The sequence below is a fragment of the Dendrobates tinctorius genome, unplaced genomic scaffold (assembly GCF_039654945.1).
Source record: "Dendrobates tinctorius isolate UK_male_01 unplaced genomic scaffold, ASM3965494v1 ptg000156l, whole genome shotgun sequence".
Lineage (NCBI taxonomy): Eukaryota > Metazoa > Chordata > Amphibia > Anura > Dendrobatidae > Dendrobates > Dendrobates tinctorius.
The window spans coordinates 16,654,073-16,679,676 of NW_027361823.1; the positions used below are offsets into that span (position 1 = coordinate 16,654,073).

The 25,604-nt window shown below is 40.3% G+C and overlaps 1 protein-coding gene across 2 annotated transcripts in view; it reads right to left on the bottom strand.

Moving 5' to 3' along the window:
- The window catches only part of PCDH15 (protocadherin related 15), a 2,659,104-nt gene that overhangs the window by 1,645,593 nt on the left and 987,907 nt on the right, over positions 1–25,604 (bottom strand). For both annotated transcript variants that reach the window (XM_073548247.1, XM_073548246.1), the window contains exon 9: positions 24,764–24,934. In XM_073548247.1, coding sequence (XP_073404348.1) covers positions 24,764–24,934 — 171 coding nt within the window. The remainder of the gene's footprint in view (positions 1–24,763; positions 24,935–25,604) is intronic.

Consider the following 25,604-nt stretch of genomic DNA (forward strand, 5'->3'; position numbering starts at 1 on the left):
CAGATTCTTCTTGGACTGGGTAATTCACGATTTAACTTGATAACCCAGGCATGGTATGTGAAAAGAGCTTCATGGAGTAATCTGTAGTGTGGCCTGTTGCATCCTTTACTTTTGGTAGGGGTGAAGGACACAAGGAAAGGTGTGGTTCCTGACCATGAGCCTCCAATGACGACTCAGTGCTTTTATTTTTTGAAAGTTCAGAAGAGGAGACGATAAGCGGTTTACCTACTCCCAGAAAAGGGAGCCTTCGAGGCCTTGTGGAGCCAGACGATAACGCAGGCTCAACACCTCCTGCCTTAGGTGCTATTGTGCTTTTGCCACTACCAGCAGATCCACCACCAACACCATCACTACCAGCTGGCAACCCCCACCCACTTCACGGCATCTTCCAACACACTTCCTCATTTTTGGGAAAATGTACCCAAAATACCACCAGCAATGTGGTACTGTAAAACAAGGTAAAAGGTGTATATAGTATTGGGGAGAATTTGAATCTCCCTACAGACTTGAGGACACTGAACTATTATCTCAGGCCCAGTGTAGATTACACCTCAATATAACAGGCTGAAATTGGATGGTGTATAAAATGTCTATATAGGACTGGGGAAAATTTGAATCTCCCTACAGACTTGAGGACACTGAATTATTATCTCAGATCCAGTGTAGATTACACCTCAATATAACAGGCTGAAATTGGATGGTGTATAAAATGTCTATATAGGACTGGGGAGAATTTGAATCTCCCTACAGACTTGAGGACACTGAACTAATATCTCAGGTCCAGTGTAGATTACACCTCAATATAACAGGCTGAAATTGGTTGGTGTATAAAATGTCTATATAGGACTGGGGAGAATTTAGCAAGCTGACAATGATGCTCTCAGTCCCAAGTATGGCAGCAGGCAGCCTAATAAGCAGGACTGCTGCACACAAAAGTGTGGAAAAATGAACGCTTGGTAACTGGGCAAAAAAGAGGATGAAAAGTATTTTTGCTTTTAAAAAAGCAGTTTGCACAGCAGTGTGAAAACAGCAATGCAGCTATCAGGGAGCCTAATAACCAACAGAGCTGATGCACCAAAATATAGCCTCCTCTTGCACTGCACACTAACTGGTGTTTTGTACAGGCAATATTGCTAGCAGCAGAAGCAGTTTTTTGTATCTTCTTCCCTGCCTAACGCTCTCCCTACAAAATCAGCAGCAGCTGCTCTCCCTATTCTGAGATCAGCAGAAGTAAGATGGCGGTCGGCATGCACGCCCTTTTATAGCCTGTGATGCCACACAAAGCAAGCCAATCACTTGCATGCCCTTCTCAAAGATGGTGGTGACCGCTGCCTATGTCATCGCATTGCCCACAGTGTGCATCCTCCATCATTGGCTGAAAAAGGGTGCTGAAACATCATTTCAAACGCGACTTTGGCGCCATGATCGCCGACCTCGTGGCCGACCTCATGCTATGGTCGGGTTTCGTTTCATGAAACCCGACTTTTGCGAAAGTCTGCGATTTTTGAAATTAACCGACACGTTTCGCTCGACTCTAATCCCTTGTCATTCTAAATAGGATATATATTTTTTATAAATAATTTGATCTTGCTCCTTCATTTGCCTCTATTGGTTTATATGTTTCTTTAAAGGGATCTTATTGATTCATTTTGAGGATTTCGTTTTGTGCTCTAATCGCTAAAAGGTGTGGCAGAAAAAAAGTAAAAACTCCAGAATTACATTTTTTTGGTCGTCACAACATTGCATTAAAATGCAATTATGGGCAATCAAAAGATCGCACCTGAACCAAGATGGCATCATTAAAAAACGACAGCCTGGCATGCAAAAAATAAGCCCTCACCCAGCCCCGGATCACAAAAAATGGAGACACTACGGGTCTCATAAAATGGTGCAATTTTTTTTAGCAAAGTTTGGAATTTTTTTCCACCACTTAGATAAAAAAGAACCTAGACATGTTAGGTGTCTAAGAGCTCATAAGGACCTGGAGAATCATAATGGCAGGTCAGTTTTAGCATTTAGTAAACCTAGCAAAAAAGCCAAGCAAAAATAAGTGTTTGATTGCACTATTTTTGTAAATTCACTGCACTTGGAATTTTTTTCCCGTTTTCTAGTACAGGACATGGTAAAACCAATGATGTTGTTCAAAAGTAATAATATTAATAATTTATTTTTATATAGTGCTAACATATTCCGCAACGCTTTACAGTTTGCACACATTATCATCGTTGTCCCCAATTGGGCTCACAGTCTAAATTCCCTATCAGTATGTCTACCCAGATGAAACCCATGCAAATACGGGGAGAACATACAAACTCTTTGCAGATGTTGTCCTTGGTGGGATTTGAAACCAGGACTCGAAGGCTGCAGCACTATCCACTGAGCAACCGTGCTGCCCAATGGAGCAACTCATCCAGGAAAAAATAAGCTCTCACATAACAATTTTGACGGAAAAATAAAAAAGTTATGGCTCTGGGAAGGAGGGGAGCAAAAAATTAAACTGCAAAACCGAAAAAAGCTCTGGAGGTTAAGGGGTTAATGATAAAAGCTTCATCATCAAGGATCGAAAAGAAGGATGGAATTTCCTAAAGAGGAACAACCTTTCTGGAAAAGATGAAGACTGAACTCAAAGCTATTGATAATTCTTTGAACGACGTAGATGTATACATTTTTTTAACAAATAATGATTTGCAAAGATAATTACCTCTAATTTTTTTTACTATCTAAAACAACATCCTATGTCAGGGAACCATGCCATACTATGACTAAGGCCGGGATCACACATGTGAAAAACTCAGACGACCCTCACATCTTAATACACGGCACTGCCGCCGGGACTCGGGAATGGAGCGTGCAGCTGCATGTATTTCTATCAGCCGCACGCTCCACTCCCAAGAGCCGGTGGCAGTGCCAGGTATTAAGATGCGAAACTTGTCTGAGTTTCACGCATGTGTGATCCCAGCCTAAGACCACATAGTTTGAAACATCAGTTTGTGCACCTTCCAGGGACACTGCATTTTATCGTATGGATTTTTTTAAACATTTTTTCAATAAACTAGTTTTTTAATTAAAATTGTCTTCAACTTTATAACAGCACAGGCTTCATTTTTGTGTACTGCCTGTGGAATTGCATTCATGTAATTGGTGATCTGGATAAATATTGTTTTTTTTTTTTTTTTTTCTTCACTGTCACCTGTATGGTCATCATGGCATGTTGCAATTGCCATTGTGAGAACTGAATCCCAGGGTCTTTTCAGGCTAGGCATCAGGCCATGGTGCACATCACAATGTTGTGACCTGACTTTACGTGCACTAGCGCAGAACTGACCTGGGCCTCATCGGAACTGGATTAGTGTGAAAAAGTGATGATGTTGAGTAGCAAAAGTGAGCATAATTGTGAGTATAAGTATTTTTTTTCTTTTTTTTACATTTTATATTTATGGGTATACCCAAGCACATAATAAGGGAAATTCAATTGCTGAGAATAACTTCAAAGCAAATTAAATCTCCAGGGAAAATCTGTGTGAACACGCAAAATCGAATTTTGCCTGGTCTTCCTCATCTTTAATCACATCCTTTGCCAAGATAAATTCTTTATCCACTGGTGAATATGGTGCACCATCAAGAAGGTAAATATTTGTACTAAATTTCAGACAATTTGCTCGAGTGTAAGGGTACCGTTACACATAGCGATGCTCCAGCGATCCCGACAACGATACGACCTGGTAAGGATCGCTGGTGCGTCGGTACATGGTCGCTAGTAAGCTGTCAAACAGACAAATCTACTCAACGAAGCAGCAACGATCTGGCAATCCGTATAATGACCTAGACGGTCTTTGGTATCTTTTCACACAGCAGCTATTCTGACGACTCCTGCCTGCGTCCCTGAGTTCTGCGTCGCCAACGAGGTCGCTCATCGGCGTCAAACACAGCGATGCATGCTGACCAGCGGGACGCCAACGATCAGAAAATTTCCTGGGACATTCGAGCACGATCAGCGCTATCCAGCGGGGGGGGCTGTCGCCGCTATGTCTCACACGTAGCGAGATCACTGTTGCGTCACAAAATCGGTGACACAACAGAACAGCAATCTGACTAACGATCTCATTATGTGAGACGGGGCATTAAGAACCTTGTGAATGGGAAAAAGACAGTGTAAAAATAAAAAAGCACTGAGAAAAAAGAGGCTCCATTTAATCTAAATGAGTGAAAAAAAGAAATTCAATGTGTCCTTCATTTGTCTGCAATGCATTCAGCTATGATTTAACCAAGCTTTTACAATATCAAAAGGAGAGAAAATTACACATGGCATAGCTCTTGACACCTCAAATGAACAAGATTTGCTGGAAAACACTCAAATCAGTTTTGTGCTGCATTAAAGGAAACAGAATAGAAAATAGAATTCTTGCTGGGAAAGATAAAAAAAAAAATGGTAAAGCACAAGCACAAAATGAACTGTGCCGAAGACTTCTGTATTGTCTACTTTTAAAGGAAAACCTCTTCTTCAATTATATATTTGTTTAAAATATTATATAGTAAGGTTTGATCACTGGTAATTAATTTTTATTGCACAGGATACATACATTAGCTGATATAACCCCCAGTAGTGTATATAATTCTAAATATTGAAACATATTTTATAATTAAGCCATATATAAAGTATAAGTACAACAGATAACCGCTGGTAATTTCTTTAGGAACTTATTGGTGGCTGATACTATTGGCACTGCTTGGACTTCATCGGGACTTTCCCCTTTGCCAAGAACAATTGCACTACTATATAAATAATTCATGAATTTAGGAAGAATGGCAAAGGAATGGTTCAACATAAAAATTCTAAGAAATGGTATTCCACCATTTTTTTATTCTGCTACAACTAGAGCTCTCACCATTTAGCGTGTGATCATAATATCAGTGCTTTGTTACAAAAATGGTAAAATAAAAGGTTAAAAATTCATTTTTTTATTTCATTATAACTGTTTTTTTATATGATATATGCTATGGCATAATTTCCATTTATAGAAGATTTCATCACTTATTGCTGCATTTGTATGACATAATTGAAAATCATTAGAAAAATCTGAAGGGATAATGCATGGCAGCTACCCCTATGCACATAAGCCTCAACACACCACAATGAACTGGTCAGATTTATTCTCAGACAGGATCAAGTTAGGACAACTGTTTTAACCCCTTCCCGCCATGTGCTGTACTAGTACTGCATTGCGGGAGGTGCTCTCCTGCAAACAGCAGTACTAGTACAGCACACTGAGTGCCGCGGCGATCGCTTGCAAGTTTTAGCTGTATGTTATAGCTGATACCCCGCAGCAATGTCCATGATCAGTGCTAGCACCGATTGCAGATATTTAACCTCTCTGATACCACTGTCAGTAGTGACAACATCATAGAGAAGCATTGTGAAGGGATTCAATTCCCTACGTGCTTCCCTCAGAACAATGCGATGCGATTGCTTTGTCCTGAGGGGCTCCATGGAGACCCCCCTGGCACCAATGTAGGGTCGGTGGGCCGAGCTGGGGGGTGGTCCCTCTCTTATGATGTAACAGAGACACGATGGAGGCAGATATTGGGTACAACAGGTCCAAGTTTTATTCTCTTCGCCGTCCACCTGACGGCCTTCGCAGTGCACCGCACTTCAATACACTTTACCTCACTTGACTTCACTTCACTTATCGGCTCTCCGTTTCCAGAGCCGTTTCCCGCACACTGTACTTTACACCGGGGACGTACATATACGTACCGGCCCCTCTTCACTCTTTGACGCTCCTGTCAGATCCGTCACTGTGGCTGCCTTAGGCCCGTAAACCAACAGTACTTTTACTGAACAGTCGTCTCCCTCTTTCAATACGGTATGCTTTACCTCGGTGCCTATACTGTCTATACTGCAGTATTTTCCTGTCAGGACCACCCCCCTGACGTTCTCTCTCCTCAGTGCCCCTGGTTTGGTTTTCCTCAGAGTGCACAAACTGTCGCAGTCCTCCTGTCACTCGAGCTCCCCCTTGGGACTGGAACTTTCTGGAACCCTCCCTCAGTATTTATATCATTACCGGTTCCCTGTAACTCCGCCCCCCATGACCAACGGTTTCCTAAGCCCTAAGCTGATGTCAAGTCCTTTGCTCACACTCCTCCCTGCCCTCTAATGGTCAACCCAAGGTACTGCACGTCCACTACACTTTCTCAGCTGTTTCCCCACTGTAGTAACTGTCTAAACTGTGCAAACCTTCCTTTCTCTATTCTGACAAGTCCGTCCGTCAGGTCACCTTCCCTACACCAAGATGGGTGCAGGGTCCTTCCGGGTCCTGCAGGCTGGTGACTTGTGAGTGCCTGCTGAGAGCAGGCACTGGCATGCCTCCTTCCCTGCCTGTCAGATCACTAATCTGATACTAAGCAGTGAAAAGTGTCAGATCAGAGATCTGACATTATATAGTGATGTTCCATCTTGTAAAAAAGTATTAGAATGCGTAAAATTATTTTTTTTAAAAATTCCGAAATAAAGAAAAAAATAAAATAAATATTTTTCCAATAAATACATTTATTTATGTAAATTAATAAAAACGATAAAAGTACACATATTTGGTATCGCCGAGTCCATAACAACCCGCTCTATAAAACTATCCCACTAGTTAACCACTTCAGTGAACATCATAAAAAAAAATAAATAAAAAGCGGGGCCAAAAATCAATGCTTAATTATCATACCACCAAACAAAAAGTGTAATAAAATGTCGGCTGAAATATGAAAAAATTATAGCTCTCAAAATATGGTGATGCAAAAACTGGTTTTCACAATAAAAAGTGTGTCAGCAGCCAAACATTAAAACCCGATATAAATCTGGTATCGCTGTAAATGCACCGACCCGAAGAATAAAGTCGCCTAATCACTTATACCGCATGAGGAACAGCAAAAAAAATAAAATAAAACCAATTCTTCACATGCTGTTGATTTTTTTCATTCTTCCTCCCAAACATTTGTAAGTAAACAGTAAGGCTCGGCAAACATTTATCATGCGCTCTGTGCTGAGCGCATGCACAGCGGTATCAGTGTAAATCTCTGAAATACATGATTCAGACTGAACCCCCAGCAAAAGATTACCTATAATGAGGCAGATGGAGGCACTGTGGGTGGCAAATTTAGGCACTGTGGATGCTGTGTGACCTGTGATCCGGCAGTGTCCATCTTTTTAGAATTGCATAAAAGTGCCATCGGCCACAGTTTTGTGCACTTCAGAAAAGAACACCGCTGAACAGAAGCCAGACGGAGTCCAGAGTAAATCTGCTGCCTCATTATAGTGAATGGATCCCTTGGGGGTTTCATCTGTCACATCACTCAGGGATTTAGATAGAAATTCCAAAGTGCTTAGCGTACAACACCAGATAAATGTGATCCCTAATGTTATACAAAATGTTCCCAGTTAAAGCTTCAACTCAATTCACAAAAAAGCAAGTCCCTACTCAGGTCCATTAACTGTTAATGTAAATATAGGGGACTACCACCTTACTGGTAGCACAAAGGCTTTCTAAAATCTGAATGGCTTCATGCTCCTCAAAGGAAATTCAACAAATTCTGCGATCCCATATCCCATTGCCCACTCTCTTCTGAGCCCCAGTGTGCCTAAACCACATATAGCGCCCACATGTTTGGCATTTCTGTAGTGATGAGAGCCTGCCTTATTTATAGGTGTGTGTCTCCAGGAGCATGAGCTGGGCATAATGTACTGGTTACTACAACGGCAGTTTGCAATTTTCATTCAGCAACATCCACTGCTGCTTGTTTTTGGAAACACCCATGGAGTCAAAATCATCACTACATCTGTAGATAAATTCCCAAAGGGGTCTAAATTTCAAAATATGGTCACTTGAGGGGGTTTCCATTGTTCAGGCACATCAAGGGCTCTCCAAACACTACATGGCATACACTAATTATTCCAGTAAATTTTACATTCAAAAAGGTGCTCCTTCCCTTCCAAGCCCTGTTGGGTGCCGAAACAGTAGTATTCCCCCACATATGGGGTATCAGTCTACTCAGGAGAAATTGCACAACAAATTGTATGGAGCAATTTCTCCTGCTACCCTTATGAAAATTCAAAATATGGAGCTAAAAAAGATTTATCTTGGAAAAATGTGATTTTTTTCCACGGCTCTACGCTATAAACTACTGTGAAGCACCTGTGAGTTCAAGGTGCTCAATACACATCTAGATACGTTCACTAAGGGTTCTAGTTTCCAAAATGCTCTCAATTGTGGGGGTTCCCATTGTTTAGGCACAACAGGGGCTCTCCAAATGTGACATGGCAACCGCTAATTTTTCCAGCATATTTTGCATTCAAAAAGTCAAATAGCACTCCTGCCCTTCCAAAACCTGCCACATACCCAAACAGTTGTTTTCCTCCACATATTGGGTATCTGCACACTCACGAGAAATTGCACAACAAATTATATGGAGTAATTTCTCTTGTTACCTTTTTGAAAATGCAAAATTTGGATCTAGAACAGATTTATCTAGGAAAGATGTGTTTTTTTTACAGCTTAAGGTTATAAACTTCTGTGAAGCACCTGAGGGTTCAAGGTGCTCAATACACATCTAGATACGTTTTCTAAGGTGTCTAATTTCCAAAATGGTGTAACTTGTAGGTGGTTTCCACTGTTTAGGCACATCAGGGGCTCTCCAAATGTGACATGGCAACTGCTAATTATGCCAGCAAATTTTATATTCAAAAAGTGAAATGGCGCTCCTTCCCTTACGAACCCTGCCGTGCGTCCAAACAGTAGATTTCCCCCACACACGGGGTATGGGCATGCTCAGGAGAAATCGCACAACAAAATGTATGCTCCATTTTCTTTTGTTTCACTTGTGAAAGTAAAAAAAATAGGTCTAAATGAAAATTTTTGTGAAAGAAAAGTAAATGTTTATTTTTTTTTTTCTCCCAAATTCCAAAAATTCCAGTGAAGCACCTCAAGGGTTAATAAACTTTTTGAATGTGGTTTTGAGTACCTTGGGGGGTGTAGATTTTAGAATGTTGTCATTTTTGGGTACTTTCTGTCATATAGACCCCTCAAAGTTACTTCAAATGTGAGGTGGTCCCTAAAAAATGTTTTTTCAAATTTTTGTTGCAAAAATAAGAAATCGCTGGTCAACTTTTAACCCTTATAACTTCCTAACAAAAAAAAAATGTGTTTCCAAAATTGTGCAGCGGTAAAGTAGACATGGGGGAAAGGTTATTTATTAACTATTTTGTGCAATATGACTCTCTGATTAAAGGGCATAAAAATTAAAAATTTTAAATTTGCTAAATTTTCAAATTTTTTGCCAAATTTCCGTTTTTTAACCAATAAATAAACGCAAGTCATATCAAAGAAATTTTACCACTATCATGAAGTGCAATATGTCATGAGAATACATTCTCAGAATCAGTGGGATCTGTTGAAGCGTTCTTGAGTTATGACCTCATAAAGTGAAAGTGGTCAGAATTGTAAAAATTGGACTGGTCAGGAAGGTGAAAACAGGCTTCGCAGTGAAGGGGTAAATTATTTGCTCATCTCTGACTTCATGTATCAGCAATGTCTATCTCTACATTAACATCCTATAGTATTCCAGTTTTAGGGTGCTTTCACATTGCGTGTCTGCCTCCATTAGGTGTGTACTCCCAGAAATGATCAACATAGCACACATTGACTCATCAATGTCATCAACATTATAGTAATTACACCATCGGCGCACACACCTGAATTGAGTTTTACAGGGGGTTCAAACGCAAACCACAACGTGACCACTGAATGTAGGCAAGAATGCCATGTGAATAGAGTCTTACAAAGATCTGAATTACCAAAGTGACGTCAAATATTCAAGTTCTGATAATTTTCAAGTAAATTTATAATTTGGAATAATTATACAATCTACAATAGATTTCATTATTGTAAAACAATCTGCCGTCTTCATTAGGACACAAGTTCTCTGAAGGTAAATAGTATTTGGATAAAACAGGAATGAATAAAAGCAAATACTAGAAGTGATGTTTAGTACTGTATTAAAAAATGCATTTAGACTTCATAATTTTTAATTATTACAATCAAAAATCCATACAAGCAAAGTGTTTAAGTCCTAGCGGTTTGGTAATTAGCATTTCTGATATGCCACAACATAAATGAATCTGAAAAGCATCTTCAATGTGTAGTATTCATTACTAAGTGCTTTTGGTATCTTATGCAGACAATGCATTCCATACACTGAGTACTAAGCAGGTCTAAAATTCAATTAGAAGAATTAGAAAAAATATATGAACAGATGAAGAAGACAATGAGGAATCAAGCAAAGAATTGCTCATCTAAAGAGATACCTATCTCTCCCTGTCTTTCGTTCTCTCTGTCACGGTCCTGTTAGGGTCGGCGTGCAGTCACCGCTGAGCAAGGACTCACTCACACTGCAGAGGGACCCGGGGTCAAACACGGCCGGATAGTTCAGGCAAACAGGACCTGGAGAAGCTGAAGTCAGTGAGCAGTGAAGGACCTACGGTCATGTGACTGCAAGGGGGCGGGGCTTAGCATCCTGCTGCCAGAGATAGGCAAAATACTATACAGGAATACTCAAAGTCAGACAAACCGCGTCATACACAGAGATAACAGTAAAGTACCAGGGATGAGACCGAACGGATAGTCGGAGACAGGCAGTGGTCACAGCCAAACAGACATAGAAGGTACCAAGCAGAATCCAATAAACAGTATCCAGAGAACAGGCCGAGTCGTACACCAAATTATCAGGCAATCAAGACCACAGCACAAACACACTCAGGGGTCAACACACGGGCGAAAGTATAACTGACGGGGATAGGAGCTTCCTGAGGCCATAAGAAGCCTTCCTAGAACCAGGGAGAGGCAACAATAATGAGCCCCAGGTGTGCAGGTAAGCCTGCACTGGGATCATGAATCAGGTACTCTTCATGAATTAGGAGTACCTGATTCAACCATGCCCCAAGAATCAGGGCCTAATGGCCTATATGCTTATATATATATATACATATATATATATATTTTTTTTAAGGGTGTATATGTAAGCATATAGGCCCTGATTCTTGGGCATGGTGGAATTGGGTACTCCTAATTCATGAAGCGGTGAATGCATCTTCATGAATCTGGAGTGTCTAGCAAGTGTCGCGCTCTACACCAGAAATCTTACTCCGGTCAGTGACATTTCTAGAATATGGAATGTCAAAAAATGTCATTAATTCGATAAGTTGTGTGGCATCTCGAAACTGCTACAGCTCTACCCAGTCCAGCAGCGGTGGAACATACTGTATTGACAATGGCAAAAGCTGTAAAATAGAGCATAACTGGAGTTGCACTAAAAAAATTTACTTTTCCTTTTCCAAGGCCTGCTTGAATGTCCACAATGGTTACCAGACCTTACTTATTTTTTTCTTATGTAAAGTTTCCAAAGATTAGTCATATTCTCTAAAACCATGTGTTATGGTTTGTAGATAGCACCAAATTTAAATTATGAAAAGGTGCGATCACAACCTGTAGTCCACCATGTAGTGATGGAGGTACCGCAGATAGTAACCTATCGCAAAGCGATGCTGCATGCAAGCACTGTAAACACAAGGAGATAAATGTCACTCAGTACCTGCTCGGTTGCTCCAAAGAGCAGTACAACAAGAGAGAGCACTCAAGCCATTCTATTCCATGTTAGGCTTCACAGGGATATAGTGATAGTAACGCTAATTGGGGTCTTTATAGCTACCCCCAGGAAAGTCTAAGCTGGTGGTTGCATTTGCTCTGATACACGGTGTGCGATCCGCACATGAGACTTATGACGCCTGGTTCAGATGCTAAGCCAAGTGGGAGTTCCTCCTTACCTAAACATACACTCACAGTGCTAGAAGCCGCACACGTGCACACAAGGTGGTAATGTATCCACCAACACACCAAGCATAAATGATCTTAGCGCGCCAACGCCTGCTTCTGGGAACCTTTTACATGTTCAGTTTAAGTCCAGTCAGACAGGACCTTGCTCGTTGACCACTCCTGACCTGCCACATCACCTGAGCAGTGACAGGACCTTGCTCGTTGACCAATCCTGATCTGCCACGTCACCTGAGCAGCTGACAACCAACCACAAATGAGAGGTCGCCATCTCACGAGCATGCTCAGTAGGGAAAAATCCAGACAGCCTCTGGAATGTCTCTTCACCGCTGCCTGTTGTTAGTTACTATAGCTTTGGCTGGAGAGCCAGGAGAAACCAAGTGCACAGCATGAGTCTGAGCAAGATGCTGAGATTGATGGCTTTGCTGAGCAGCCTCAGCTGGAGCAGAATGGGAGACCGTAGAGGCAGACAAGGCTTGAGATCTACCCTGTGCAGCTGGAGAATCCTGGCACCTAACACCATGCAAAGTTGACAACATGGTTATAATTTAATTAATAAATGAGGCATGCCAAGAAATTAATAGCAATTAAGAACTGTGTGCAAAGACTAAATTGCAGCAATGTGCAAATAGTGAGGGTTCCTTATTTGAGCAAACTGACATGGTGTGTATCTGTTTTGATATTCACTCAAAAAATGATTTAACCCCTTCACAACTTTGGGTTTTTCCATTTTTGCATTTTCATTTTTTTCTCCCCTTCTTCCCATAGCTATAGCGTTTTTATTTTTCTGTCACTATAGCCGTTTGGGGCTTGGTTTTTGCACGACAAGTTATACTTTGAATGACAGCATTGATTTTACCATAAAATGAATTAGAAAAGGGGAATTTCAAAGTGTGATGAAATTGCAAAAAAGTACAATTCTTTAATTCCACAATTGTTTTTTATTACCATGTGCATAAAATTATAAAAGTGAACCACTGTTTTGATTCGTAAGGTCATTACCAGTTCAAAGACACCAAACACGTATAAGTTCTTTTTTATTTATGAGGTGAAAAAAAATCCAACTTTTGCAAAAAAAAAAAAAAATGGCGCCATTTTCCGAGACCTGTAGCATCTCCATTTTTCGGGCTCTATGGCCTGGTGAGGGTTTATTTTTTGTGTGATAGCCAGGTTTTGCAGTTTGCATTTTTGATTTTTCTCTCTTTACTTTGTTTACCAATCAGATTAATTATTTTTATATTTTGATAGATCGGGTGTTTCTGAACATGACGATATCAAATATGTGTATTTTTTATTTTTGTATTGTTTTATTTTGAATGGGGCAAAACAGGGGTAGATGTCAAATTTTATATTTTTTTATTTTAATTTTTTTTAATATTTTTGAAAAACTTTTTTTAAACACTTTACTTGCTTCAACAGTCTCCTTAGGAGACTTGAAGCTACAATCTTCCGATTCCTTGTGCTACACATAGCATGGCTTCAGAATGGATCATCTTCTATGAATGCTGGCTACGGGGTGGCGCTGTTGGAGCCAACATGGACAGTTTATGTATTATAATAGCACTGAACATTCCTTGAGCTCAACATAAAAGCTAAACACTACATCAAAGAGACTGACCATAACATATAAGATGTGATTGCACAGAAAGGCAATTATATCCTGGGTTGTGAAGTCTTTGTTCTTTTAATAGAATAAAGAGAATCTACGTCGTAGATGGACTTGTGTCTCCAACCTCTTGGAGGATACATAACTCCTGTGGTGTTGGGCATATAAGCTATTGCTCCTGAAATGAACATCTTATCTTTGACACACATTTCATGTGGAGGTGAATTACAAGCCACTGTTCTTCAGATGGACATCTAGTCTCAGGTCTTTTGATGCCAGGACTTTATCTTAAATCCAAATATGCCATCTAGAGGAAAATGATTACCACTACAATCATAATTTCTCATATTACCAGAAGATGACTCGACACTCTCCTACAAAGAATACTGGAACAAGGGTGGAGTCATGGCTTGTATGTGGGTGTGGATGTGTATTGGTTTAATATATATGTAAGGATCAGATATATATCTCTCTTCCCACATCCCAGCTTCTACTACCCTCTCCTATTACATCTTCCCTTTAATTGTACACTTGTCCCTTAGTTAAACTTCCCTACAAAAGATACTGGAACAAGGGTGGAGTCACGGCATGTATGTGGGTGTGGATGTGTATTGGTTTAATATATACTGTATGTAAGGATCAGATATGTATCTCTCTTCCCATATCCCAGCTTCTATTACCCTCTCCTATTACCTCTTCCCTTTATTTTTATCCTTGTCGCTGAGTTAGACTTCCCATATGTATGTCATTGTAAATACTTTACTTGTATTGTAATAAACCCCCCTTTCAAGAGCTAGTAGTTCTTGTTAAGTTTTATTAACTGGCACCCCAAAACTCAGCAGCTTCTTCAAGCGCTAATAGCAGATCTGCAATGACAACCACAGGGATGTCCTTCTGCACCACTCTGTTTGTGTGTGTGTGTATATACTGTACATGTATAATATACAGTTTATATATACATATATATTTATATATATATATATATATATATATATACACAAGAGACCACTTTCAAATGTTCAATTTGTCCGATTTTTCTCTTCATAGGTATATTTTTGAGTAAAATGTAAATTGTTCTTTTAGTCTACAAACTTCTGACAAGTTGTCTCTGAATTTTCAAGCAATAAATTTTGTATTTTTTTCTGAAAAGGAGAAATGGTCAAAATAAAAAACAAACAAAGAGTGCTTTCAGACCTCAAATAATGCAAAGAAAACAAGTTCATAATCATTTAGAAACAACTATACTAATGTTTTAACTCAGGAAGAGTCCACAAATCAATATTTTGTGGATTAACCATGATTTTTAATTACAGCTTTCATGCGTCTTGGCATGCTTTCCATCAATATATGTATATATGTATAAAGATGATTTTATCAATATAAAAAGAAAGGTACAAATCAAGCTGTGCAAAATGCAGGATAACTGGTTTAGCAAGAAGGCTGATTAAATTCAAGGCTATTCAGATACCCATGATCAGAAATGCTTCTATGATGTGCTCAAAGCTGTATATGGACCCCAGTCATCAATCTCTTCATCACTGCTTAACAAAGATGGAACTAAGCTGCTGACAGAAAAGAAACAAATTCTGGAACGGTGGACTGAGCACTATAATAATATTCTCAATCACCCTGCCAAGATCAATAATGAGGCTATTGCTCACCTGCCCCAAGTAGAAATTAACAAGGACCTCTATGTTCTTCCAGGTGGAGATGAAGTCAGGAAAGCAGTAAAGCAACTTTCTTGAGGAAAAGCACCCGGAAATGATGCTATACCTGATGAGGTAAATAAAGTTGGCAGCCCTGCTCTGATGCAAACGGTGACCAAACTATTTCAGTATATGTGGGAAAAGGAACAGGCCCCGCAACAGCCGAAAGATGCCAGCATAATCCACATATACAAGAGGAAAGGTAATTGCCAATTTTGTGATAACCATCGAGGCATCTCCCTTCTGTCCACTGCAGGAAAGATATTGTCTCGTCTCCTGCTCAACTGCCTTCTACATCACCTTGAGCAAAGGCATACTACCCAAAAACCAGTGTGGTTTCCATGCTAAACATGGAACAGTAGATATGGTCTTTGTAGCACGTCAACTCCAGGAAAAGTGCTAGGAGCAATACAGTGAACTTTATGTGACTTTTTTTGATTTGACCACGGCTTTTGGCGCAGTCAGTAGAGACGGTCTGTGGAAGATCATGGCAATATTTGGCTGCACGAGCAAGGTCATATTAGTCGTCCGGCAATTCCATGATGGCATGATGGTGAAGGTTCTGAACAATGGAGACGAACCTGAGGCTTTGCCAGTAACAAATGGCGTAAAACAAGGCTGTGTGCTTGCTCCAACCCTGTTCAGTATACTATTCTCTGCAATGCTAAGTGATGCCTTTAACAACTGTGAAGATGGAATCCAGGTTAGGTACAGGACTGATGGCAAGCTATTCAACCCAAAACTCCTGAAGGCAGTTACAAAGATGCATGAGACTGTTATCCGTGAATTCTTATTTGCTGATGACTGTGCACTTAACGCTAACACGGAACAGCAGATTCAGCATGAAATGGACTGTTTTTCTCAAGCTTGCAAAATGTTGGTCTCGAGATCAACACTAGAAAAACTGAAGTCATGTATCAATCTGTTCCAGGGGAACTATACAAGGAGCCACGTATCATGGTGAAGGAGTAAAACCTCAAAGCAGTCGATAACTTCACCTATTTAGGCAGCACACTCTCCTGTGAAGTAACCATAGATGCTGAGGTTAATAACAGAATTGTCAAAGCCAGTGTCTCCTTCGGGAGAATGCGTAAGAACGTCTGGGAATGAAGGGAACTCATCCGTACCACCAAGCTGAAGGTCTCCTGTGCGGTGGTCCTCACTGCACTTCTCTATGCTAGCGAGACCATGACAGTCTACAGCCAGCATGCTAAACAGCTTAATCATTTTCACATGAGTTGCCTGCGCAGAGTTCTCCACATTAGGTGGCAAGACAATGTCCCTGACATGGCAAACCGGGCTCTGCAGTGTTTACACCCTCCTGTTGATAGCCCAAGTCAAGTGGGCTGGACATATGGTCAGAATGTCTGACAGCTGACTACCAAAACAAATGCTTTATGGAGAACTGTGCCAAGGAAAGCAAGCAATTGGGGTGCAGAAGAGGCGCTATAAAGACTGCCTTAAGGCATCCCTCAAAAACCTGGAAGTTAACATCAATGAATGGGAAGAGCTTGCCCTGTATCGTCCAGGTTGGTGAGGCAGGATCACCTCAGAAGCACGTGCATCTGAAGACAGGAAAGTCTTGGATGCAAATAGAAAGCGCGCTGTCCGCAAGGCACAAGCAGAATCTGGTGTACTGACCACATCTACTTCCTTATGTCAAATATGTGGGTGAAACTTCAAGGCCCGTATTGGCCTCATTAGCCACCTCCGGACCCAAAACTATTAATTCTCATCTAACCCTGAAGCCATGTTCATCTTCAACTACGAAGGACGAACATCATCATCATTTATATATAACCAGTCATACTAGCATTGCATCTATTATAAGTTTATTATGTCTGACAAAATTGAACACTTATGGGAAAGAGTAGGTAGTAATGATTGGAACCACAACTAAGTCGCTAATGAGGTCACTTGTCGGTGTCAAACACAGCGATGCACGCTGGCCAGAGGAACACCAGTGATCAAAAAATGGCCCAGAACATTCGAGCACGATCAGCGATATCGCAGTGGGGGCCTGGTCGCCGCTACGTGTCACACGTAGTGAGATAGCTGGTGAGGTCGCTGTTGAGTCACAAAATTGGTGCAGCTTCAGCGATCTCACTAACGATCTCACCATGTGAGATGGGGCCTTTACTGGGCTGCTTGTTGTACTTTAAAAAAATTATGTTATATTAATCCCCAGAATAACATTAATATGTCACTTATACCACAGTCAAAATCAAAATAAAATAAATCTTTGGGGGCAAAAAAAAAATATTTTTTGCCATCTGCCACACATTAATTTCTAAATTCAAATGGTCACTAGACCTTATGAAAAATTCATTAAGAGGTTTATAATTTTAAAATTTCAGGGATGTGTTGAAGCATTACAGAGTTATTGCTACACAAAGTGACATTGGTCAGATTTCAAAAATTTGGCCCAGTCATGGTCCAATGCTATAAAAATCTATGGAGTCAAATTGTACAAAATTTCCAAGAGTGGTGTAGTTTCCAAAGTATGGTCAATTTTGGGGTTCTCTTCTGGGTTGGTTCTTTAGGAACTCTACAAATGTTACACAGTGACTGAAAAGTATTTCAGTAAAATGGCACTCCTTCACTTCCGACCTCTGCTGTGTGCAAAAAAGTGATCTATGGCCACATGTATGAAATACTCAGAAGCAATTAGGTACAAAATTATAGGATTTTATTTTCTCCTATTACTATTTTTGAAAATGAAATATTTGGAATGAAAAACATTTTGCATTAGATCATGTGAAGCATTTGAAGGGTTAACAAACATACCAAACACAATTTTAAACACTACAAGGGGTATCCTTTCTAAAATGTTATATATTACAGGTCTTTATAGAGACTACGATGGGGACATGTCTAGTACTGAGAGTGGCACCCTTTAAGTTGAGACTTAAAGACATACATAAATAGTCTTTTAACTGCTAGATAACAAGAACAGTCTATGTAATGGAACGTTGCATACCCAGGTGGTGAGAGATGTTGTTGGGACAAGAAGGGAGTTAGCAGATTTCTCTAGATTAGAAAGCCTTGATAAATTAACTGGAGAAGAAGCAGTTTAGATCTGGCTGGAAGGTCAGAGATATCTGAGAAGAAGAGCAGATAAAAGGGGAAGCCCAGGTACTTTTTACTGTATGTGACTGTGTAAGTAGGTGGCAGAGAACCTCATTGCTACCCCTCTCCTTCTCTCTCCTGTGTGGTACCCGAAGGGAGTACCTATGAGCAAAATACGTGTACTGTTAAATATGTTACTGTTGTATTGCACCGGGTTATGTATTTTTGTGCTGTGCTTGCCATGTCCTGTGTAATGTTCCTGTATTCCCCCATTGTATGTACTGTTGTAGAGTTAGGGATATCAGGGGTTAATCTTGTAGGCTGGACTTGCAGCCCACTGGTGAGTATTTATTCATAAAGATTGGGGACCCGCCACGCAGCACACAAGGGACAGAAAAGTAGAGGATATGCAACATGACTTACAATATGCTGGGTGCATATTGTAAGTCATGTCCTCTTCATACTCCAGGAACCTCTGCATTTTCAGGTCAAAGAGTAGAAGCTGAGGGAGGGCTCACTGTTCAGACACAGGAGAGCATGGCAGTACCTGATAGCTGCTGTCCGTCTTGTCTGTGCTGTGTCCTCTCCTTCACTGTGACTTCTACAGCTCCTTGTCAGCTGCTTTCTTATCTTCTGCACAGGCCTCCTGAGATGGTGGAGTGAACTACATGTTCTAGAATCCTTCCTAACCAATATTTCGTTTGCAGGAAGCTTGTTGTTGACATGCACTATTCCGGTCAGTTATTTAGACCAGACTACTGCATGTTGCAATCCATGTAAAAAATTGTGCATGGACAAAATTACTATTATTGGACCAGTGTCCTGTCTGTTGAGCATAGACAGAATACTAGCCAAAAATATGTCCATTTGAATGAGCAATTAGGTTCAGTGTCCTCTGTTTAGCATATTCACCAGGATACATATATCATTACCTCCGATGGATGCCATACAGTGACTTCCATGACTCGTTATAAATAAGTAAATGTTTACTGTACATGTCCTTTACAGGATACCATAGTATGCAGTTTACTAGACTATTATGTGCCCTAATTTATTCTACAAAATTAGATACCAGACAGGGAGAGGACACACTTAGAAAATATGACAGTCTGAACGAGCCCTACCAGTCTGCTTTCTACATCCTCAGCGGACAGCACACTGATCTAATATTAACCAGTATGACTGTGCATCCCAATGATTGGTCCATGAGAAAGAAATTGGCCTGATTAACAGACTATATTAGTGCATGTCAATTACAGACAGCCTCTGCACTTGTCTGGTGTGTGGACGAGCACATAGAGGTAGTCATGTCCACATTTTAACAATTCAAAAATGTGACTGATGAAATATTCTTTTTGATACTAATATGTACATATGGTGCTTTTCTTATATGTATTTTCTTTTCCTATGGGTCACATCTGTGATGTCCTTTTGATATTGCTTACTGTTGCCCCATATGTAGGTGGTTGTGTTCTGGTCGTGGCGCTCCCTGTCTGCATGTGCGTGAGCGCCCTGCTTACGCTGCTCTCTCCAACTTTTGGTGTCTTTTCGCGGTAGTTGGCATCTACCCCCATTGCATAACACGGTGTGAAGCCGATGCCAGCTGGCTTTGCGATTGGCATGGTGACATGTGCATCACATCTGACTAGGTAGGCCACTTCCAATCACACAATACTGCTTCCAGATTACAACCGGAGACTGCGGCATTATAAATATCATGCATGCCATCAGATGTGCAGGTCCCTGATGAAGGCAGGACCGAAATGCTCGTCGGGGCAGACGTGCACTTTTCTGAGCTGTGGACTGCCTCTTGGCTAGGTAATGACCACCTTCATATTATTGCTACTAGGCTGCCATGTGATAATTATGACGCTTATATACTTGTATGTCAGTACCTATCATGAAGCAGGGACCTTAATTTTTTAGTGATTTGCCCTGTGTTGATGATACTCTTTGTCAAAAGTGACATATAGATTGAAATAATATATTGTAATGGAGGGTGTTGTATGTATATTCCACTGCCACCTGCCCAGGTTAATGGACTCCCATCTCTTACAGTACATTGTGTGATATTTTTTTCTATATCCCTTTCCCCCTCACCAGTTGTTGATTGATGTTTTAATAGCAAAATTTATATCTTGTGTACTATCTTGGCCAATTTATCATCCCTTTTTTCTTTTGCTTTTAGTACAGCCTTCTTACAGTGTACATTATAAGTTTCCCTGTCCTACAAATTAAATGTGGCATCAACCCTATACCATTACAGTTTTTGGTGGCATGGGAGTATATATATTGTAAATTTATTTTTGTGAATGGTAAATACTGTGTATAATGTATAGAGTTATGCATATGTTGTTATACTGTACATGTATGTTGAATATAATTTGTACATAATATGCAAATAAATGACTTGGAAAGGAGTAATCATACATTCATATGGGTTGAACACAGTGGATTTTCCATTTTGGGCTTTTACTACTAATTCAGCATTGTGGATGAGTTTTTTTGAGATCTTACCCACATGTTTTGGAGAAAATCTGTATTGGAAATAGGCCAGCACTGCGGATTTGTCTACTGCAGCATGTCAATTTGTATTCTGTATTTTCACCATGGATTTCACTCTTTGTTATGCAGAGTGAAATCTGTGGTACACCTAAAGCATTTCGGCAGCAGGCCACCAAGCACTGAGAGTGGTTGCTAAAAATGCAGAAGAGACAACACAGTTTTTTAGAATGGGTCTATATGAAGACTGCTGCTGACATTTAAAAAGTGTGCTGGCATTTTGTATTGAATCTGCTTGAGGCCGGTTTCACACGTCAGTGGCTCCGCTATGTGTAATGACAGTTTCCTCACGTACCGGAGACACTGACACACATAGACACATTATAATGAATGTGTCTATGCACATGTCAGCGTTTTTTCACGGACACAAGATCAATGTGCAAAACACGGAGACATGTCAGTGTTTGTGGGAGCGCATGGTCTGCAAAACATGCTGAACACGGCACACAGAGAACAGTTTACATTGTCCTCTGTGTACACGGGCAGCCGCCGGGGAAGAAGCGCTACTGTAAGCCACTGTTCCCCTGTGGCTGGTGCTGAACACTGCTGTCATTCTTCTCTCCTGCTCTGCTGGCAACAGCGAGCAGGAGAGAAGAATGAATGAAAACCCAACGTGGGGTCCCCCTCTGTTTGTGAACCAACCCAGTAAAACTCACAGCTGGGGGCTTTAAACACTGTGTTTAGTGTATTCTTTCATTAAAATACTTTGCTCTTATTGTGTGGTCCTGATGTTGCACACGTGCGGCGCACAGTTGCCACACGTGTGCCACATGGAGGTACCACTTATCCACAAAGACACACAAACACGGTTAGCTCTGATACCATTTTTTCTGCTACCAGAGTTATCTGGATGTGTGAGACTGCCCTCAGGGGCATACATAAGTGGTGTAGGTGTCTGGAAGTAGGTGACCATTAATATTTGGAGCACCTGAAACCCTTCAAGAGATTGTAACAGTGTCAGGAAAAGTAAAGCCTACAGAGTTCGATGAGTTCCACAAGAATTAATAAGATTCTGAGAGATTGTTGCTAGACTGTCATCTCACACTTATTTGATGCTAATCAGTCACATCTCTGTCACTGGAACTACAAAGTAGAATAAGTGCACCTTGGTTCTGTATAAGCTAAGAAATCATTGTCTTATGTTTCTCCTTCTTAAAGGGAATCAGTCAGTAGGATCAATCCTCAAATATATGGATGGTAGCAAAGAATTAGACCAGTGATTGACGCATATAAATAAACCTGCAATAAAAAATTATGCAGTTTTTTATATGAATTATATTTTAAAAGTTTGCTGATTTTTAAAAAACATAATTTTAAAATCCCTATTATTTTTCACATATGTTCTATGACAATTTTTTTATCATATGCTGACAACCTATACATACTTATTCATTCCCAACATCATCTTGCATTTCTTTATTTAGGTTATTTTTTAGGAACTTTACAGATTATGGTATTTTCTCTCACTTTGACCTTTGGAAAGCTGTATTATTTACTTTGCATTGTTTTGTGCAATATGCTAAGTTTCTCAGTTATGTCACTCATAAACTGGCTTTAAGCGGTAAAGAATTTTCCCTTTGGCATTGTAGGAAAATAATTTATGATCAGGATTTCTGTTTTAGGCTGGAGTCACACTACAGCGAGATACGGCTGAGTCTCACAGGCTAAAACCAAGCTCTGGCACCAGGACTCCGGAGCCGAGCGTGTAGCTCCATGTATTGCTGGGCGGCTGCACATTCCACTCCGGAGTGCCGGCGCCAGAGTTTGGTTTTAACCTGCGAGACTCGGCCATATTACGCTGTGTGTGATCCCAGCCTTAGGTTAGATTCACATGAATATGTTCTTAATCTGTATATGAACCACAATACATGGTCTGGCAGTGGTTCTCAGTCTGGACATTGTGGTCTATTTAAGGACTGTGAAATACGCATGTGTGAACCTGCACTTAAAGTTATTAGTAGCTATATATTTTAGTTAAATAGTTTTAATTTGTTTTCAATACATTAACCTTGACATGCTTAGGCTGTTTCTCCTTTATTGAAAAGTCAACTTTTGAATTGAGATGCAACAAAGACTGTACATCAGATGCCTCCACCACTCTAGCCAGTGTTGGACTGGCCCACCAGAGAACTGGAGGATTCTCCAGTGGGCTGTGGCATCTGGTGGGCCCTGGGCCCTGGCACCTGCTGGCATAGAGGGCCAGCAGTTGCCTAGGCCCCTCGCTGCTCCAGGGGCCCCAGCCAGTGGTGTGTTGCTAATAGTGGCACACCGCACAGCTGCTAATGGGGGCCCTGTGCCAGCGGAGCAGCAGCCAGGAGCCCCTGTCCCTGCTGCTAAAAGGAAATGAATATTCACTGCTTCCCACGACCACATGGGCGTGGAAAGCAGTGATTATCATTTCATGGTCTGCACTCCGCTCTCCCCAGGGGCCCCACCCCCCAGCCAAGTTAGCCGCTATGCGGCAGTAAGTGAGGGCCGGCGCCACCCTCAATTGTAATGGGAGAGAGCGTCAGATGACGCCGCTCTCTCTCCCATCAGTCCCCTCTGCTGACTCACACATCCGATGCGCGATGACGTCACTACATCGCGCACCCGATGTGTGTCTGGCAGAGGGGGGCAGCTCCTGACACTAAAGCCGGCTTCCGGAATCAGCGTGGGAGCGAGAAGAAGAGGTGAATATTGTGTTTTTTTTATATCTCTCTATCTATCTATCTATCTCTATATCTATCTATCTCTCTATATATCTATCTATTTCTCTATATCTATCTCTCTATCTATCTCTCTATCTATCTATCTATCTATCTATCTATCTATCTCTATATCTATCTATATCTATCTATATCTATCTCTATATCTATCTATCTATCTATCTCTATCTATCTATCTATTCATGTAAAAATGGAAGGGTTTAGACAGGACCAGTCAGAGAAGTGTTGACGGGCACACATGAATTGGCCAAATCATGTGCTAAGAACCTTCGCTTTTGTAAGTACATCTTGCTGTGGGACAAAGCGTTTGGAAGTTGTTATTTCCATTGACATAGATGGATATGTGTGTTTTGAAGTTTTTTTTTTCTTTAAACGGTGTGTACAGTGTTAGTTTACCATGCTATTTTAACATGAGTTTTTACATGGAGAGAACTGCTCTATGTAAAACCTCATGTTAAAATCGCATTGCATACGGATGTCATACGCATGTCATATGGAAAAATCACACTGAAATCACATGATACTTGCATGACAATTGCATAGAATCGGTCCGTTTTTTTCATCCAGAAAATGGACAGGTTTTTTTCTCGCAAAAGGGGGATAAGCACTAAGGTCACTAATTGGCTGTGAATTGCCATGGCAAACATTAGGACCGCAAAATCATCATGATCTCAGAGTGCTGATGGAATCAAAGTTAACCACGTTTGACAGCAGCATCTAAGGGGTTAAACAGATTTAGACAATCCCAGCGCTGATCGTGGTTGATACAGCAAGTGGTCAGCGTACAGCTGATAGCTACAGGATTGTCACCGATCGGAGGATGCTATTCTCTCATATCTCAGGTCAGTTAAAAGACGTATTGGCGGTCAATAAGGGGTTAAAAAGCTTAATATAAAAAAAAGTCAAATTATAGAAAACTATACATCACTGAGCTCAATATCTTCCAATCTTTATAGTGTGTCCTCAGATAAAGTGCACTGGATTGCATGAAATCTTTAACAGATCTGCTTAAAAAATCAGATAGAATACTAAATACAATATTTTTTCAACATAAAATTTGTCAAATAAGACGTAACTCCCCCCCCCACAACATTATGGAATTTCAATATTTTATTTTTAGTTGTAACGTTGTTCATTTTATGCTATCCCAGATATCTAAATATTGTATGTTAGTTATTGTTTTCTAAGCATAATATGTTTTAAAAATGGTTTTATTTTACATAAAGTGTTAGGGATACTTACCGGAGGATTGAGCTCTGGTATGCTTGCTTTATAAGTTAATGGCCGACAGTCTTGCGTGTTTGCTACTGGATAACAAGGAAGGAACCTAGGACCAAGGTCATCACCATCAAGGACATCAACTGTCAAAGTAGTTGTACTTGTTCTTCTTTCACTGGGATTGATAGGACGGTCCTGGAGGAAAAGGAGAGATATAAGAAACAGATTGAAAATGTATTAAATTAGAAAGTACTGTTTTTAATTAAAATGTTAATTTGTTTTAGAATTTCTGTGTCCATTTAAATATATATATATATATATTTTTTTATAAATCCATTCATGCAAAGAAAAAAGTGTCACACATTTTTAATGAATCTTTCTATGATTCCACATTAATGACCCAAAAGCATATGGTACTTTAATACACTCTTGTAGCGTCAAAATATTCCTAATTCTAGGAAAGAATAATAAAGATAAGTAAAAATAAATAAAATAAATAAATTAAATACCAATCAAATTTGTATAAAACTTTATTAAAATTGTAGCAATTACAGCCAATTGAAGCAATTACAGAAGGCTCACATAAATATAAGTGCAGCCATGCAGGCATCCCCATACACAGTCTATTAGGAGGTACAATCAAAGTTTGTATAAAAGCCAAAGAAGAGAATGCAGTAGCCATTTTAGTTTGATTCAAGATAAAGGATGTCAGAGGTGACAGCTCAGCGATAGAAATATGGAGAGAAAGATCTAAAATATTAGATAAAAACTACAGGCCATAATGGGTGCACAATAGAGATAGCAGAGTTAGCAGCAGCAGAAGAAGTGCCAAACTTAGTGAGGTGTATGGTGTTGCTGGTATTTG